Raw genomic sequence first — 20,531 nt, forward strand, 5'->3', positions numbered from 1 at the left:
GTAATGTCTACCACCGTGTTGCCTGCCCTCTTCTTTTAACACCACCCTATTAATATCTGGAAAGTATGTGCTGGGGTACCTATCAGCCCAGAACTCCGTACACAATGCTAAAGTGTGGTTTTAGCTAAACCAATGAGTAGATTAATTGCAAGATTGAATAGAAATGAGCTTAACCCTCTTAAGTCAATTTTAATTTTTGTCTGTTGGGGTGGCCATGGGCCCCGGGCTACCGCCCAAAACTGACCTATTATAATCCGCTACTGGACAAAAAATATGCTGTGAAATCCCCGACTCCCCTCTTCAGTGCATTGATTGGCTAAAGAGGCGAGCCGGGAATTTCAAGCGGCTCCTCTTCAGCCAATCAGTGCTCCTCTGCAGCACTGATTGGCTGAAGAGGGGAGCCGGGAATTTCAAACGTATGTGTATCCAAACGTATGCTCGCAGCGGGGGTGATCAGAGCGGTGGGGGGGCAATCGGAGCGGCGGTGGTGGGGGTGGCGATCGGAGCGGTGGTGGGGGTGGCGATCAGAGCGGCGGCGGGGGTAGCGATCAGAGCGGCGGGGATGGCGATCAGAGCGGCGGCGGTGGGGGTGGCGATCGGGCTGGCAGGGATGGCGATCAGAGCGGCGGCGGTGGGGGTGGCGATCGAGTCGGCACAGGGGGGCTGCGGATGAGCGGGAGGCCGGTCTGCGAGCGGGGGGCCGGACGGCTTCATAGCAGGTGGGGGCCGGCTGCAATCAGCAGCCGGCACCTCACCATTAATGACACACTGTAGTGATCGCGCTGCAGCGTGACATTAATTCCTTAAACGCCGCGATGGCGGCGCAGCCGCAGCGTTTAAGTGTAAGTGACAGGGGGAGTCCCCTGTCACTTACCGATCGGGACACACTGCGGGGGTCCCGATCGGTAAAACAGACCGCCGGAGGTCTCTCACCTGCCTCCATGTGGTCCGATCGGCGCTCTTGTCACTGAGCCTGCACAGGCAGGCTCAATGAGCAGAGCGCCGATAACCCTGATCAATGCTATGCCTATGGCATAGCAGTGATCAGTGTGTAAAATAAAAGTAATGTATGTACAAGTCCCCCAAAGGGACTTAAAATGTATAAAAAAAAGTTAAAAACACCAAACACACTACCCCAAAACCAAAAGTCTAAATCACCCCCATTTCCCATTATATAAATTAAAACATATAAAAATAAACATATAATATACCGTAGTGTGCGTAATTGTCCGATCTATATAAATATAACAAGCGTCATTGCGAATGGTGAACGGCGTACACGAAAAGAGGGAAAAAAGTGCGCGGATTACCGATTTTATGTTATATTATATAAAAAAATAATAAAAAGTGATCAAAACGTCTGATCTTCACAAATATAGTATTAGTAAAAACTAGAGATCATGGCGGAAAAAATGACACCCCATACAGCCCCGTAGGTGAAAAAATAAAACTTATAAGCGTCACAATAGGCCCATTTTATTAATAATTAATTGCAAAAAAAAAAGGATTTCATTAAAAAAATATATATAACATTAGAGAATCTGTGTAACCTGCATATGGTTGTGTTCAGACTGACCTATAGAATAATAGTATCACATCGCTTTTACCATATAGTGCATTACGTAGACACAGCAACCCCCCAAACGTTACCATATTGCATTCTTTTTTACGATTTCACCAATTTATATCTTCATAAATAATATATTTAGGATTCCGTCATACATGTTATGGTAAAATGAAAGACGCCATTACAAAGTACAACTATTCCTGTAACAAACAAGCCCTTACATGGCTTGTAAGAAAACGGAGAGTGCTGGAGCTCTTAGAAGGGGAGAAGGGAAAAACGAAAGCGCAAAGATCAAAATATGCGCGGTCCACTGGGTCATTTTGGGCCTGGTCCTCAAAGGGTTAAAAAAAAAACAATATTCTTTAAGGAGATGTGATAAAGCTAGTATATATTCAACATACTATCAAAATAGGCATTATTATTTCTGGCACTGCCGTACTGTAACTGTCTAAAAATAAGCTGCAGTATAATATCCGGTGAGCGCTTTAATACTGTACAGTACATAGAGCATTCCCTAGTGTTTATTGAAATAGATGTCTATGTAATACATAACATTAGTGATTACCCGGGGCAGAGATCTGCTCTTTGAAGCTGCCCTCTGCTGTGGCACTTAGAGGGTTTCCATAGAAACAGAAAATGAGTGCACTACAAGTGGCATAATCTGATGCCTGTATTCATTTATAGACTGGCAATATGACAGATGGCGTCTCAATGGTTGCTACATATTTATACTAGTATTCCTAGAAAAGGTCCACTGTATTCCATTGTGTTTCTTCTTAAAAACTCACCCTCATAAGTACCGCTCTCCAGTAAGGCTCCACTTTTCTCTAATTCCATAAACGCTTCCACAGAAATAAAGTTGTAATCCACACCGGGCACCTCCCCTTCTTTAGGTTGCCTTGTGGTGCCTGAAAAAAATGAAACGAGCAATTACACATTTGTAAAAAAGAAATATTAATGACTACAAATTAAGTACATAGACACATAATTTTTTTTTTTCTATTAAAGAGGGTATTCCTGTCTCAACTACTATAGTTATACTTGCAGTTCTCGTCAAGCAAAGTATTTTTGAAAATATGCATTTATCAAGCTTGCCTCCTAGACGTATAGTATAATATATACAAATACGTATACTATATTTATGTATACACTAGCCTGACCACTGCTTTCAGACAACAAGCTGTCAATAACGGGAGGGAAACAGCAGCATATCAGGAGGAGGCGGCAAGTTGGCTAAATTAATTTATTGTAGAGAACTTCTGCTAATATAGCTATAGCTTGAAGTATAACTATATTAGCAGAAAGGAGAATAACCCTTTGGGGTAGCTTCACACACACCGTACCACAGCGGTTTTTCTGCTGCAGATCCTGTACGTGTAAATGCACTACAGAATTCTCACGGACAATGTCCGTGGAATTTCGTCAGCACGGGCACGCGCTTTTCCGCCGGCTTCATAGACACCATTCTATGGGCCGAGGTATTCCGCGATCCGCTGAAAGAAGTGACATGACACTTCTTTCAGCGTATAGCGGAATACGCCGGCCCATAGAATGTCTATGGGGCCGGCGGAAAGGCGCCCAGATGTGCGGGTGGACAGCTGAAGGAATTCCGCGGACATTTTCCGCGAGAATTCCTCAGTCTGAACCCGCCCTCAGGGTAGCTTCACACACACCGTATCACAGTGGATTTGATGGTGCAGATCCACAGCAGATTTGATCTTAATAACTGAACACAGCATCAAATCTGCTTCGGATCCTATACATGTGATCGCACCCTTAGGTTATGTTCACACAACGTATATTTTCATAAAATCACGGCCGTTGTGCAATGGTCGTGATTACAAAAATATAAGGGTCACGAAACGGCCGGTCTCTTACGAAGTGTGCAGATAGCCTCATAGTGTTTTCTAACACGTAAATATAATTTCCAATTAGCTCGCAATAGGAAATCCTAGCTGCTTTGTCTTATCACTACAAGGTGATACGTTTTCCAGCGCCAACCATCCAGCAATGAGTGCGAAAAATAGCAGGGTTCTTTTTTTATTTTCTCTCTCTGTGTTATGTGTATTGTCCAGCTCTCAGTTTGTTCCCAACATTTCTTAAAATTAAAGGGACACAGTTCCTAGAAGAGATTCTCTGGCACTAATTTTTTGTTAGTAATACTTTTTTTTTTTACTCCTCTTTAAAAAGAACACTGCTAGCAAATCTGATACACTATGTCATTCCTGGTATAGGGCCTGTGGGGGTATGTACATGATGCAAAGATTATTGTGGATTCTTTTTAACTCCTTAGTTACACGCTGTTCTCAATATGTTCCTTATATGTAAAGGTTGTATGAAACCATTATTGTATTTTAATTTATTTTCTGTTGCTCATGTATCAATAAGATATGCAGTATTTTTTACCATGCACATAAGCCACTGGAGCTTACAATTATATTTCTCCATTTCACACATAGACATGGATTTCACATCTATTTACCTATTAGGGTGCTTGTAAAGTGTGGATAGAAAAAGAAATACCCAGAGGAAACACATGCAAACAGAAGATAAACTACAAATGAATAGGTTTTCCTTGGTGGCAATCAAACCCATGACACCAGATCAGCAAAGTAGCAGAGGAGAACCCTAATGCTGTCCAAAAGGCAAATGTGTGTCCATAAATACCAGATATTATATAACATTCTGTTTGTTGTCATTATGGTAATACCCCTTTATCTGCTATGACGGGGATAGCAGAGTTTAGTACATAGATATTCACAGCAGTCCATGGAACTTAAATAAAGTGACACTAAGCGACCACCTTTCTTTTCAAACAGGGATCCTCAGCAATCCCATTCTTGTCATCAGTGGGGGTCCTAGATTTTACACTCCCACCAGTCAGGCAGACTTATCCTTTGAAAAGCTGATGTGTCATTTTGGTAAGGTCCCTTTAATGGCCAATTCTGTGGCAGTGAAGTTTCTTCTTGTCTAGGACAATATTCAGCTAGTCTCTTCTCATGTACTTTAGTACTAAAATGTGTGTACCGCCATGACTTCTGCGAGTTTGACAATATGGCTTGAAGGTGAAGTATATTTTGCAGCAGCAGTATTCCATACAAAATGTGGCCAAGTAGCTGTCAATATTAATAAAACATGCCCAAGCCTGAACAAATCTAGAAGCATGTGTGAAGCTGTAGTATTATAAGTAAAAGGAATATTGCAGTCATCAATCTAAAATGCAAGAGAAAATCTAACAAAAAATGTTGCTGAATAAAACATACCCTGGCAGCCAACATGCCTTTGCAAAGGAGTGCAGTGGATTAAAATATGTCTCTACTTATTATTCATACAAATAAGCCAGCTTTTTCATAGCTCTCTTGGTGTGTAATAGATGTTCTCTCTACAGCTCCATTTGCTCTTGTTGATTATCTTCCTACACTGGTTTTGCTTCCAGTAGTTATTCCTAAATCTCGCCTACGGACACTAAATGCACATTGCGTATGCTATTCTAAAAGGGAAAAAATGTGACAATATCGGGGTGTATAAGAACATATTTACAATTTTTAAATGTTTATACACGGTAGGTGTATACTGGGTCAGTTGGGTCAGATACAACTAACTCCTAAAAAAATATTTCTATAATCCAAATAACTTAATTGCTGAAGGAACAGTATAATATAGCTAGCAGGCATTGGTACTGAACAAGGGCGCCATTCTATCAGCTCTGATGTACCATCAGGTACATCATTTTTACATCAATAGAACAGTGCACAACCACAAACATGGACAGCTTTGGGTAGTACAATTAGGGTAGAGTGAGTGCCCTGAGAAGCAGAGAAAATAAATAAAATAGTTTTATCATATAACACAGCAGACACTCAACTGGCAGATTTGTTGCAAACCTTTTTTACAAACTCAAAAACAGTTCCATTTATCCAAATAGAAATTAGACAGTTGCACACATGTGAATTCACCACCAATTTTTTTTTTTTTTAAACCACCTCAAATACACCCCAAAAATAACAAAAAAAACATGATCTCCAGCTCTTATTGAATCCAACAGGTGTGCATCGCACCCAAAAAGTTAAAATATCACATTCCTGATCTTGCACTGTAAACTGCATAAGCGCAAAAACCTGCCAAAAAGCAAAAATGTTATTTTTGGTCACATCACATGCCAGAAAAAAATGTAATAAAAAAAGATCAAAAATATACACACGCTCTCATATAGCCCCATAGATTAAACCATAAAAACGTCAGAACGAAGTCAGAACAGAGCAATCACATTTATTTTTTTACATTTTTTTAAGGTTTGCCTGTTGTTGTAAGCATACTGATTTGAGGAATATAAATAACGTCAGTTTTACAACATGGCAAATGAAGAATGTCATTACAAAGTGCAAAGACCCAATATGGATCTGTAGGTGAAAAAATTAACGTGATATGGTTTTTTTAAACACAAGGAGGAAAAAAGTGCAAAAACTAAAATTCAGTCTGTCTTTAAGGGGTTAAAAATTACAAACCATAATTTACATACAACCTTTTACGTTTTCCTTGTTAATACTACACACCTGATTGAGTGTGTGCCGGCACTGAACACATTCTGTCATTTTTTTTTAATCACTATATTGATGTGGTTAGTGATGGTGCACTGACAAGTATGATCAGCACAGGCAGGCAGCACCACATGAGGGCCTTTACCGACTCCCGGCTCTGGCTATTGTGCTCTCTAGTCACCAGAGACCTCACCAGAAGTGACCTCTATGTGCCATTGCCATAGCCCTTCTTTATAGGTAGCAAGAGGACCAACCATGCCCTTGACCCCAACAGAGGTACCAAGGTGGCAGCGATGTTCAGGTGACTACACAGCAGTGAGAACAGGCTTGTATCCTTTGTACTATGTCTTTGGTGTCAGAACATGGGCTGGTGTGTAACTTGGTGCATTGCCTTCCCAGTCATTGATACTGATAGTGTTGTCCCATGTCTACCCATCACCTGCCTGCTACCAGTTGTCACTAATGTGGGGGCTGGCTACTATATAGGACACTATTGTGGAGGGCTAGCCACTATAGGAGGCACTATTGGGAGGGCTGGCTACTGTATGGGACACTACTACTATGTGAGGCACTATATGGAGTACCCTTGGGGGCAGCGTCGGACTGGGCCACCGGGGAGCCGGGGGATCCCCCGGTGGGCCCCACCCCCTCCTCCCTCTTGCAGGGCCCTTCCCCTAAGCCAGAGAGGGGCCTCCCGTTTGGAAGCTGCCTGGTATCCGGAGCTCAAGGGGCCCCCTGCTGGCTCCCACACTGCTGGGGTGAGTTCAGCACCGCATCAGGGCCCGTTCTTTGTATAATCATTGGCCCTCCCCTCCCCCCTGCTCACCTGACTCCCTTACATCAGCTCTGGGCCTCAGCGCTGACCTCTTCCTGCCTGTCACGAGAGCAGCAGCAGCAGCAGCAGCAGCAGGGCCTCCTCCATCCCCCCTCCCCTCTGCAATCACGTGACTCTCCTGTTGCTATGTGTGCAGTCGGTGCACAGGAGATGGGGAGAGGCTGCAGGCTGCTGGGCCTGGCAGGGAGAAGAGAAGATGGAGACAAGAAGACTGAAGCTTCCTGCCCTGCTGAACATGTGAGTGTGTGTGTATATACTTGTCTATCTGTCATCAGTGTGTGTCTGTACATGTGTCATGTCTTTATCCATGTGAGTGATATATGTGTGTGTTTTCTATCATGTATATAGTGTATATATTATGTAATGTAGTTCTATAGATGGTTTATATGTGTAATCTGCATGCTTTTGTATCTGTGTATCCATGTTGGTGAGTCTGTGTGTGTTAGTATGATTAGATGTATATATGTAAGGTGTGTTGTGTCTGCATGTTTGTGTATGTCTGCAGTATGTCTATTTGTGTATATATGTATACTGTATGTATGTCTGCAGTATGTCTATTTGTGTATATATGTATACAGTGTGTATGGCTGCAGTATGTCTATTTGTGTATATATGTATACAGTGTGTATGGCTGCAGTATGTCTATTTGTGTATATATGTATACAGTGTGTATGGCTGCAGTATGTCTATTTGTGTATATATGTATACAGTATGTATGTCTGCAGTATGTCTATTTGTGTATATATGTATACAGTGTGTATGGCTGCAGTATGTCTGTGTATATATGTATACAGTGTGTATGGCTGCAGTATGTCTATTTGTGTATATATGTATACTGTATGTATGGCTGCAGTATGTCTATTTGTGTATATATGTATACTGTATGTATGTCTGCAGTATGTCTATTTGTGTATATATGTATACAGTGTGTATGGCTGCAGTATGTCTGTGTATATATGTATACAGTGTGTATGGCTGCAGTATGTCTATTTGTGTATATATGTATACAGGATGTATGTCTATTTGTGTATATATGTATAGAGTATGTATGGCTGCAGTATGTCTATTTGTGTATATATGTATACAGTGTGTATGGCTGCAGTATGTCTATTTGTGTATATATGTATACGGTGTGTATGTCTGCAGTATGTCTATTTGTGTATATATGTATACAGTGTGTATGTCTGCAGTATGTCTGTTTGTGTGTATATATGTGTATGTGTATATATATATATATATATATATATATATATATATATATATATATATATATATACTGTATGTATGTGATGAGAAGTTCACACTTTGGAGGTCCAGTTGTGCAGGAGATCCGTGAGGCTTGGGCTCTGATCAGCTTAGGATTCTCACATCACAGATGATAGGTGTTGTAGTAGATATAACAGTAATACTTTAATCAATGGATGACGGGTTTCATCAGATGAGATCATCAGATCTATTGAGGATTCCCTTAGAAACGCCTCATCCATTGATTTAAATCTTACTCCTACGTCTAATACGACACCTATCATCTTTAATGTAAGAATCCTGAATCAGCTGATCAGCGCCTAAGCCTCACGGATCTCCTGCACAACTGGGACCTCCAGAGTGTGAACTTCTTCTCAACTATTGTACCGACTCAAGAATAAAGATATAAGCAGCAGACACAGACACAAGTGGGATAATGCCCCCCTCACCAGACTGCACCCCCTCCGGAGCAGCAGCAGTATCAGTGATAGGTAGGATAATACCCCCTCACCAGACTGCACCCCCTCCGGAGCAGCAGCAGTATCAGTGATAGGTAGGATAATACCCCCTCACCAGACTGCACCCCCTCCGGAGCAGCAGCAGTATCAGTGATAGGGAGGATTATGCCCCCCCTCATCTGACTGCACCCCCTCCGGAGCAGCAGCAGTATCAGTGATAGGTAGGATTATGCCCCCCTCACCAGACTGCACCCCCTCCGGAGCAGCAGCAGTATCAGTGATAGGTAGGATTATGCCCCCCTCACCAGACTGCACCCCCTCCGGAGCAGCAGTATCAGTGATAGGTAGGATAATACCCCCTCACCAGACTGCACCCCCTCCGGAGCAGCAGTATCAGTGATAGGTAGGATTATGCCCCCCTCACCAGACTGCACCCCCTCCGGAGCAGCAGCAGTAGTATCAGTGATAGGTAGGATTATGCCCCCCCTCACCAGACTGCACCCCCTCCGGAGCAGCAGCAGTAGTATCAGTGATAGGTAGGATTATGCACCCCTCATCTGACTGCACCCCCTCCGGAGCAGCAGTATCAGTGATAGGTAGGATTATGCCCCCCTCACCAGACTGCACCCCCTCCGGAGCAGCAGCAGAGGCGGCACTAAAGTAGTAAAAATTCTTCGTTTTAGTTCTGAGAAAGGCAAAACATTGCACAAGAGGGAGTTAATAAAGTCACAAGATTTTTGACTACTTTGGTGCTGTCTTCGCTGCTGAATTATTGTACCAAGTCTCCTGGTTCCGTTGAAAGGGCTGCAAGCGGCATCAAGGTGTACAAACCACCGCTAAAGTGACTGGCGGTGTTGGGCTTGTAGCATGACCGCCCAAGGTGAGCAGCAAGTTTAGCCACTTACACACATTTGTTCTGCAGTAATACGCTATGTGCGCCGCATGGTGTTCTCTCTCTTCTACTAGTATAAAATGGCAGATTACATCTTAAAGCCATGTTCACACAACATATGTTTTGCATAAATCTTAGCTGTTGTTGCAATTTGCAATAACAGCCGCGATTTATGCAAAACACACGTTGTATTGGAATGAATGGAATCCCAGACGGGGCGTATACACATAGTATACGCTCCAGCCGCACGAAAAACTGACATGTCATTTTTCTGCGGCCGTACAGACATGGCAGTTCACACAATGGAGTGTGCGGCTCCGGCCACACGCTCCGTTGTGTGCAGTGGTGAATTCGGATGCGGGTGCACACTGGTGCACCTGCATCCGAATTCAGCAGAAATGAAGATCATCCGGCCAGTACTGCAGTACTATCCGGGATGATCTCCAGTAACACCGGCTGCTCTGTGACCCGGCTGCGTCACAAAACAGCCGGTGTTATATGTGGTGTGAACCCAGCCTAAATCTAGGTTTACACACAGTATTTTTGCTCAGTATTTTGCAACCAAAACCAGGGAGTAGATTGAAAACACAGAAAGGCTATGTTCCCACACTGTAGAAATTTAGTGGATGGCCGCCATTTAATGGCAAATAATTGGTGTTATTTTGAATTTCAACAGCGTGTGAACAGAGCCTTTCTGTGTTTCAGATCCACTCCCGGTTTTGGTTACAAAAAAAATGACCAAAATACTGTGTGAACCTAGCTGTGTGACACCATGTTGTGTTACCGCTGTGTGACACCATGCTTACCGCTTTCTTTCCACTGGTGCACTCCTGCTGCTTCTACTGGTCCTGACTCGCTGACAACCCGCTCAGCCAATCACTGCAATGACCTGCTGCAGCCATTGATTGTGAATATTTGCAGTCTTTAAAGTGTTAACTGTTATTTGAATGAACTTTTGACATATGAGAGGTTTAGCTTGGTCGGGGTCTCTCTGATAGTAACAGCCAGGTGAAGCATCACTCCCAGACCTTGTGCGCAGTCCGGCTGATTACAGGTCACTGTCTCCACTATATTATATAAAGTTTGTTTCCTGTAATCAGCAGAACCCCTAAGAAATACATGTTATTAAATGGCCCAGATTGCAGCCGGGCTGCATAGACTTGGGCAGCGTGCGGTTATGGACGGTGCATTTATGGAGGCATACACGGATGTGTGCAAGAGCCTGGACTGTCATTATAAAAACTTTTGACATCATGCAGAAGTGTGAAATGTTTCGATCAGTCGGGGAGTCAGTGCTGAGACCTCATCTGGGGGCTAGATCATCACTCCATCAGTCATGTTACACATGACAGGCCCATAGACTATAATGGAACCCATCTCCTATAATGAGTGCTCAGCCCCTCACTTGCTTTATGATGGACTGAGTGACAATCTGGCCATTGTTGGGTGTCTCACCCCTGAGACAGATTAAACTTTTAATCACGTCTGTCTGACATTTTGTATTGACCTTAAAGGGGTACTCCGGTGAAAAATATTTTTTTAAACTAACTGGTGTGAGGAAGTTATACAAATTTATTTATTACTTCTAATTAAAAATCTCCAGTCTTCCCGTACTTATCAGCTGCTGTATGTCTTGCAGGAAGTGGTGTATTGTTTCGAGTCTGACACAGTGCTCTCTGCTGCCACCTCTGTCCATGTCAGGAACTGTCCAGAGCAGGAGAGGCTTTCTATGGGGATTTGCTGCTGCTCTGGACAGTTCCTGACATGGACAGAGGTGGCAGCAGAGAGCACTGTGTCAGATTAATAAGAATACACCACTTCCTGCAGGACATACAGTAGCTGATAAGTACTGAAAGACTGAAGATTTTTAATTAGAAATAATTTACTAATCTGTAACTTCTGACATCAGATTAAAAAAAATATATATATATTTTTTTTTTTACCAGAGTACCCCTTTAACGCTTTAATGACCACTGATGTGCTTTTCATGATGGTCCTTTAAAGTCTTATTCCAGCCCAACAGCTTGTGGTGAGGCAAAACCGTCATGGGTCTCCTCTGCTGGAGATTGTAATAGAGGAGCAGACTAGATGGTCATTTTTTCCTTCATCTTCTGAGGCTGTGTTCACACATTACATTTATGATGTGTTCTTACAACAATACTGTTGGAATTTCATTAAAGTTTCTACATAAATGGTGCAGTTTTACCACAACTGCATGAATCAGTAACAACTGTATAAGTGACTGGCAGTGCACTAGTATCACTGGTCACATACACAGCTCTATGCAAAGTCGCTGTACTAACGTGAAAGGTTTGGCGCTGATTATGTCTTTATATGTTGGGTGGGCCCCAAGAATCAATTTCCCTGGTGGGCCAAGGTACCCCAGTCCGACACTGCTTGGGGGGTTGACTTCTATAGGGGCACCATTGTGGGGGCTACTGTGTTGGACACTATTGTGGGGTTTTCCATATCATTTCTCATAGTGCAAAGCACTTGGTGACAAACAATACTCTGACAATACCAGGAACGCTGCACGCCACTCTGAAATTCCCAGAAAGTTCCCTGCTGTACCTCAATGACCCGGCTCTTTAAGCATCCTGATTTTCAGTACCAGCATCTCACCGATTGGAGGGTTTGGCTGTGGCAGATCCTTGGTAGAACTGTTAAATTCTACAGTAAGATTTGCCAAACGTGACTAATGCCTGTCTCATTCCAATCTTCTGAGGAATCGAAATACTTGGAAAGCGGTATGACTTCTGAAAGATTAAATGAGTTTAGTCTACGCTTCATTAATGGGTTAGGTGAATTTTTCTTACTTGGTGATCCTGAACTTATCTTATCTAAATTTGGTTTCCATGGTACTTGCATCCATCACAACTACAGAACGTGAGAACATAATGCATACCTATCTATAAAATCTATTAAACCTCATGGGTCCTGCACAGAAGCACATTTTTCTCTGAGAAACTTCTATGTAACTATATGGCATACGTCTGCATTCACCAAAATGTATGGCCATACCCCAAGCTGGTATTGCTTGCTAAAAGTAATATCATAATTGTATGGCACATGTGCTTAGTTTTACTACCGCCATAAATCAATAGTGATATATGCAGAGTAGTACTGGTGAAGTGCGTCTCTTTCTCTGCTTTCTGATCTCCTGGGAAGTATGTATGATTAAAATGACATTGTCATGTGCCTGGAGCAAATCAGGTCAGTTGTGAACAGAATACGAGGCATAAAACAACAAAGAATAGCTGATAAAGACTGGGGCAGGGTTATTTTCTCTCTTTACACAAACAACATCAGTCATGTGAATAAACAATGATGGGTTTGATGATTTTGTTTTCTTAATTTAGCTAAAACACGTTTATCACATTAAAAATTGTGCAAATGTCATTTTACAAAGCATCATTAGTCAAACAGCAGAGGCCAACACGTACAGCCATTTCAAAGAGGTATGAAGGTGTAGTCCCTCAAGTAGTGCCCCAATCTCTAATGGATTGTAATAGACAAATAAATGTATGCCGAGGTACAGTACCAGTCACAACACTTGGTGAGGAGACCAAAGCCCCTCTGTCATGTAATAGTTCATCAATAGAACAAACATCAGAAAACCTGCTAAAACGTACTGGTTTGTCATTAAACCACTGAACTTCATGTGCTGTCTCTTCTCCTACATTCAATAGTATATATGGTACAAATTAGGTGGAGGTGCCATTACAGACGTTGGATTTGATCCATGAGCATCAAGTTGCCCCTTTTGGACTCATCATAGCAAGGATTAACAGTCCTTTAAATGAACTAAAAACAGTAGGAATTACCGTTGTATTCGTTTTAAAGTGTGGGCCCAGTTTGCTTACAAGGTCCCTGTACAGCTATAACATATGGGACATCTCCCTCTGACTTAAAGGTCATGATTCAAATAGGAATTGTTGAATGACTGTATTTATAAAGCATTATCCAGCACTCAGATCACCCATGTAAAAAGCCACAGCAGCCTCCATTTTTAATACAGGTTGTCACCTTTTAGGGTACGAATTGCAACCAAGCATGTCTATGTGATGTAAGTATAGCATGTATCAAGAATCCAGGCTGGAGGGGAGCAGGAAGCTGAAAACAGGAAGGGCACAATATGCATAACTTCTGTTGAAATTTATGGGTGTTGCATAAACAACATCGCCCTACAAGCTAGGGCTGGGTTCACACTACGTATATTTCAGTCAGTATTGTGGTCCTCATATTGCAACCAAAACACAGAAAGGATCTGTTCACACAATGTTGAAATTGAGTGGATGGCCGCCATATAACAGTAAATAACGGCCATTATTTCAATATAACAGCCGTTGTTTTAAAATAACAGCAAATATTTGCAATTAAATAGTGGCCATCCACTCAATTTCAACATTGTGTGAACAGATCCTTTCTGTGTTTTTATTCCACTCCTGGTTTTGGTTGCAATATGAGGACCACAATACTGACTGAAATATACGTAGTGTGAACCCAGCCTAAACCGTTTATGGAACTCCTGAAGTTATAGGCTACACCATTTACACAACTACCATTAATGTCAATAGGAGTTACACAAACTTTGTAAGTCCGCCGACCCAGCTGTTTTAGGCTTCTCGGCCACTGCAAACAAGCAAGATTGGGCCAGGAAGCCATCTTTTATCATCATGGTAAATCATACATTCCGATGCAATCCTCTAACTTGCATGTTCAAATTTTGTATTTTAAATTAACTTAAACAAAATTTAGGCCCAGCATTAAGCCCAGTGCAAGGCATGAGGGAGCGGTGCATGACATTCAGGTTTAAAAAAAAAAACACCAAGGAGAGAAACCATGTGTTACACAGCACCCCTCCGGTTCTGTACTAGGCATAGCATATTATCTGTTTTTCTGTATTTCTCCATTAACCCTGACTAAATGGTGTACAGTTTAAAAAATGATCTCTCATATGTCATGTCATAGTTTCATTAAAAAGAGCTCGAGGGTTAACATCTTTTGATGCCACTAGATGTAATATGTAATTACTCTTGCCATCTGTTTTAGATAAAATTGACCTTTAGAAAAAAAAAATTATGTTTTAACATTAAAAAAAGTAAGTTTAAATGCTAGATAGAAAGACAAGACTTCTATGACCCCATATTCTTTATGGTCAGCTCTCTTTCTATTGCACAGAAAAGACCACTGGATGCCCTGTTACATAACAACTAAAGACATAACTAATAACACACCTCACAGTCATTATATGATATAGTCAGAGCACCTTGGCAGCAGTATCAGCCAGGAGGTCAGTACTTTAGCCATGTAAATTTGGAGGTCATATAGAGAGATGATGATTGTGGGACCCCACATTCCTTTACCATTTCAGTTATCATGACCAAGGCTATAAGAGTATTAAAAAAAATTTTTTTTTTTGCAAATCTTGCAAGGTTGTGATATGGCAAACTCTGAGGGCTTTTAAGCATATTGTTTCCAAATTGTTGCGCTGGAAGTGTTGGCGAGGATAGTTCTTATTGCTTATTTAACATGAATGTATTTTTCATCTTCCAGCAGAAGAAAACAAATGGATTTTTGTGCTGCAGGCAGCTGTTATCCGACAAAGTAGAATAAATGTTTAAACAGCATCACATAACTATTCATCTTCCTACTGGATTCCTCCAAGCTGAACAGTGTAGCATAAAGCTCCAAAGAATAACCTTAAATTACTACAAGTTTACAGTGCTGCCTCATCCCTACAGAAGCACACAAAACTTAAAGAGAACCAATCAAAAGGGATGGGGGTATTCTTTAATTTAGTTAATACCAGTAGTTTCTAAATCCACTATACTATATCGACATCTCTGTGTATTACTACCTGTCACTGTTATAAAAGTACACTATAACCTAAGATACAGACTGCCTTTGTAGTCTATATCTGCTACTGCACCTAATCTTCCATCCTGGTGCTGTTCGATGCTGCCATCTTGGGGACGTCACTGTGTACCGTCACAAAGATGGCTGCGCCCAATGTTACGGCACCTGCAAAGGCGGTCTTTATTGTTATAAATACACTAAGGGAATCATGTAGTTTTATAATGGTGACAGTTACATTTAGATAGCGGCGTTTAAGGGGTTAATGGTGGGCGATCGCGGTGGCCCGCCATTGAGGGTGAGGGCCTGGCTGCAGATAGCACCCGGTATGGGCCGGGCTCAGCTCGCGAGCCCGCTCCATAGCCCGGGACCGCGCCAGGGCGTACATTTACGCCCTCCTGCGTTAAGTCCCAGGCGGTAAGGGCGTAAATGTACACCCGTTGTCGTTAAGGGGTTAACAACAACATAGTTAAGTCACAGAAAAAGTATTTTTTATAAAAATTTTGATCTGCTATTCACCAATAAGCCAGCAATGCAATGTATAGAATAGAAATGTGCAACATGCAATATAGCCTGGGGAGTAAGCATTTAGCAGTACCAACATTGTGTAATGTTCTCACCTATAATCAGCATAATAGGAAAAATTGCAGGCAAAAGATAGATGTAGATAGGGAAATGTCTGTTAGTTGTTGTGAATATGGAAAGTGGCTTCTACAAAACATAAAGAGGAGTATTATTGGTCATATAGAGCTATTCAGTTTTACAGCATTTGCAGACTTAAAACTCTGTAAGTTTGTTAGAAGAGGTGCCCCATGTAGCAATCAGTGTGTTCCTTTGTAAATGTGAATTGCATATGTTACACTAGAGAAAGGAACCAAGATTAGGGAAGGTTTCTGTGTAATTATGTGTAGTGTGGCATCGCTGGGTAACTCCTCAGAATAGTCTTCCTAGCGGAATAATTAAGCTAAGTATGCATAGTAAGGAAAATGACTGGTAGTATTATAGTACAAAGACTTTCAAATCAGCAGTCTGGCAAGATTTGTGGCCTGGTGTATGTGTGTGTGTGTGTGTGTGTATTATATATATATATATAATACACACACACACACACACAATATTATATATATACATACATATATATATATACATACACACACCTTTTTGTGATTGGGGTCAGTGTATGTATTGCTCACTCAACCAAATCAGCAGCTGAGGCAGGGCATCTTCAGGGTAGGTGATTGACTAATGCTGCATTTACACAGAACGATTATCGTTCAAATTCTCACATAAACAATCGCATTTGAGCGATAATCGTACCGTGTAAACACAGCAAACGATCAAACGACGAGCAAGAAAGCGTTCATTTTGATCTTTCAAAATGTTCTTAAATCGTTGTTCGCTGAAAATCCGCAGATCACTTTGTGTAAACAGTCTTTCACCAATTTACCCTATGTAAAAGAGCTTAAAGAGGACCTGTCACCCCCCGCACTGGGTTGACAGGCTCGCGACCCCCAGCTAGATCCCCTTATAGTTACCGCATGTCGCCGAGTCCCGGGACGGAGATATCCCGGTGAGAAGCTGGCGCGCGCTCTGGAGATGGGTCCAGGGTCCTTAGAGAATGAATGGAGCCGGACTCATCTCTGCTGCGCGCGCACGGCTCCATTCATTCTCTATGGACGCCGGACCCATCTCCACAGCGCGCGCCGGCTTCTCACCGGGATATCTCTGTCCCGGGACCGGCTACGGCAGCAGGACTCGGCGACATGCGGTAACTATAAGGGGATCTAGCAGGGGGTCGGGAGCCTGTCACCCCGGCGCGGGGGGTGACAGGTCTCCTTTAAAAATGATCGCAATAACGATTTTTCTTACGAATTTTCAAATGATTTTTCTAACGATTTATGCGTCTAAACGCTGATCGTTATAAAAACCAAATTGTTGCTTCAAAATCGTTTAACGATTGATTGGGCGAATTATCGCTCCGTGTAAACGTAGCATAAGAGTAAATAATTGCCAATTGGGTGTTAACAGTTGGGGGAGTGTCCCTATACTCTCTTAAAAGGGAACTCCAGGTAGAGGTTAAAAAAAAAAAAAAAAAAAAAAACTTCTGCAGAACCATAAAGCATTACTTACCTATCTATCCCAGTTTTGAAACTACCAAAAATCCATTTGTTTTGGGGGTTTTAGTTCTGTATTGTGTTTCTAAACTTCCTGGTTGAGCAGTTCCCAGAATGCAGTACTGATTCCCAAATGGAATGCTTTCCCTCAGCTGTTCATCACAGTCCTCCACCCCGCCCATATCTGTTGCAGAACATCTAGGCTGTGTTCACACATTGTAGTTTACTTGTGTTACTGAATTATTTGCAGTACTTTATCATTTCATTGTGGTCCCACCCACACAGCACAAAGTTACTATCTGTAATACCACACAGCACAATCAGCTAAATCAGTGCAGCAGCTGCTTCTGGCTGGTCATCAGAGAGGGTGAATCACTCAGGGGATTGGGGGATCCAGCCAAGCCTCCTGTGACATCACACCCTGCCCTCTGTCTGCATCATCAGCCTGTGCTCAGCAAACACACACAATGTGAGACAGAGGCATGTTTTTTTTTGTCTCCTAAAGGTGGGAGAGCAGTGGGAGCAGGAGACAATGTGAATTGGCACAGAGGCCATTTTTCTTCACTTTCTGGATTTCTATCAGCTACCAGTATGGCAGAACCATATAGATATGGTAATACATTGTATAGACACATCTATATAACTTTTAATGTACTTTTAATAGAAAACAAATTCCCTTTGTAGAGTTCCCCTTTAAAGTATCCAATCAAAGCAGACAGTGTCCCCTTTCCCTTATTTCCTCTAGACTATACAGATTTAAAGGGAACCAATCACCACAAAATCTGGCCACAACCATAGCATAATAGAGCCAGATATAAGTACTCTTTTAGTGTTACGCACACCCCCCAAAAATGAAGTTTGAAAAATTCTAGCCCCAAACGTAGGTTACCATCTATGTATCTATTACTATCTAGGTACACAGGTGGCCCTTTGGCACAAAGTGGTGACGGATGGTGCAAACATTACTCTGTAATCACACCCATCCATGCTCATAACTACTTTGTGCTGGAGGCCCGCCCCATGCCTAGATAATGGTAATTTACATACAGTGCCAGAATGTTTTTAACTTTTAGCTATGCTGAAACTGAGTACTTATATATCTGTGAACAGTGCTTCTGGCTATAGTACACAATGTTAATAGGTTCTGGCACAAATTTGTGATGATAAGTACCCTTTAAGAATTTAACAATTGAACAATCAAACATTTGGAGAGGGCAGCAGGATATGCTGCGAAAATCCTGCCAGTGGGCTGTCCGTTTGGGTGCACGCAGGAGATGGACGTCTTTCTGGCTTGGCATTTGTCTGCATTGTAAGCAGCCAAAGGCCAAGCCGAAAGAACTCAAACTCCTGCGCATGCCTGACCGGACAGCCTTGTGGCAGAATTTTTGTGGTGTATCCTGCAGCCCGCTCCAAATAATACATACCCTTTAAAGTGACACTGTCACCCCCATATATCATTTTTCAATCATCATAGACATTTACAAGCCTCAATTAGCCCTCTGCATACCTTATTTTTTTTTTTTTTCCTCACGCTGGTTGATGAGAAATTGTTACTTTGATGAGGCGCTTCTAGCGCCACTGGGCGGGGCTTAGTCCCTGAAGCGCCACATAGCCCCGCCCATTACAGCACCGTTGACCCCGCCCCCTTGGGCTCTGTGTTTGAGGCCTCCCTGACGTGCGCGTCCACATCTCCCGCCGTCTTCCACGTGCGGGATTGTCATGTGGCGCGCAGGCGCAGAAGGTGGCCGCCGGGTCACCCACAGCCGGGCTGTGCGTGCGATCGCACAGCCCGCCGATTACACCGGCCGCACCGTCCCTTGTTGCGTGGGACTCTCCGGATGCCTCGCTGCGGCTGTGAAACCCTCCTCACAGCCAGCAGCGAGGCGCAGACATAGAGCGCAGGCGCACTGCGGCGTCCGCCGCGCACTGCGCATGCGCCGAAAAGGACCGCCGCAGTGCGCCTGCGCTCTATGTCTGCGCCTCGCTGCTGGCTGTGAGGAGGGTTTCACAGCCGCAGCGAGGCATCCGGAGAGTCCCACGCAACAAGGGACGGTGCGGCCGGTGTAATCGGCGGGCTGTGCGATCGCACGCACAGCCCGGCTGTGGGTGACCCGGCGGCCACCTTCTGCGCCTGCGCGCCACATGACAATCCCGCACGCGGAAGACGGCGGGAGATGTGGACGCGCACGTCAGGGAGGCCTCAAACACAGAGCCCAAGGGGGCGGGGTCAACGGCGCTGTAATGGGCGGGGCTATGTGGCGCTTCAGGGACTAAGCCCCGCCCAGTGGCGCTAGAAGCGCCTCATCAAAGTAACAATTTCTCATCAACCAGCGTGAGGAAAAAAAAATAAAAAATAAGGTATGCAGAGGGCTAATTGAGGCTTGTAAATGTCTATGATGATTGAAAAATGATATATGGGGGTGACAGTGTCACTTTAAGTCTTTCCTGACAGGTCCAAAGATGGACTACAAAAATGGTGGATGCTCTGAAGTATAAAACGAGGAATGATAGGTCTTTGGACCTTATCTATTTTATCAATACCTTTTTGTAGTTGAGCTCTCCAGAACTGTACACAGCATTCCAGATGTGGTCTCGCCAAAGCTCTATACAGCAGGATCACAGCCCAGCATACAATTCGCTTTCCCCACTGCCTGGTTGCACTAGTGTCTCATTTTAAGGCTGTCAGAAATCAATACCCCTAAATCCTTCTCCACTAAAGTCTTTGCCAACACAGAACTGCTGATATGATACTCAGATAGAGGATTTTTCTTCCTCACGTGCATTATTTTACATTTGGAAACATTGAACTGCAGTTTCCAATGCTTGGACCACATATCTAGTAAAGCTAAATCAATTTCCATTTTACTGACACCTCTAGGAATATCAACTATATTGCACACTGATGCAAAAGATGTACAAGAAATGATAATTTATGGGAAATTATTTAGTCCTCTTTAAGGGCTGCATGCAGCATTGCAAGTTACAGTGATGCGTGTAAAGGTTACCCTGATCTGTGCTAAGTTACT

General features: G+C 43.0%; 1 protein-coding gene across 6 annotated transcripts in view; it reads right to left on the reverse strand.

Moving 5' to 3' along the window:
* MAGI2 (membrane associated guanylate kinase, WW and PDZ domain containing 2) overlaps window positions 1-20,531 on the reverse strand; it is a 673,341-nt gene that overhangs the window by 273,213 nt on the left and 379,597 nt on the right. For all 6 annotated transcript variants that reach the window (XM_069978196.1, XM_069978177.1, XM_069978169.1 and 3 more), the window contains exon 3: window positions 2,356-2,475. In XM_069978196.1, coding sequence (XP_069834297.1) covers window positions 2,356-2,475 — 120 coding nt within the window. The remainder of the gene's footprint in view (window positions 1-2,355; window positions 2,476-20,531) is intronic.

This window comes from Dendropsophus ebraccatus, chromosome 1 (assembly GCF_027789765.1).
Source record: "Dendropsophus ebraccatus isolate aDenEbr1 chromosome 1, aDenEbr1.pat, whole genome shotgun sequence".
NCBI lineage: Eukaryota > Metazoa > Chordata > Amphibia > Anura > Hylidae > Dendropsophus > Dendropsophus ebraccatus.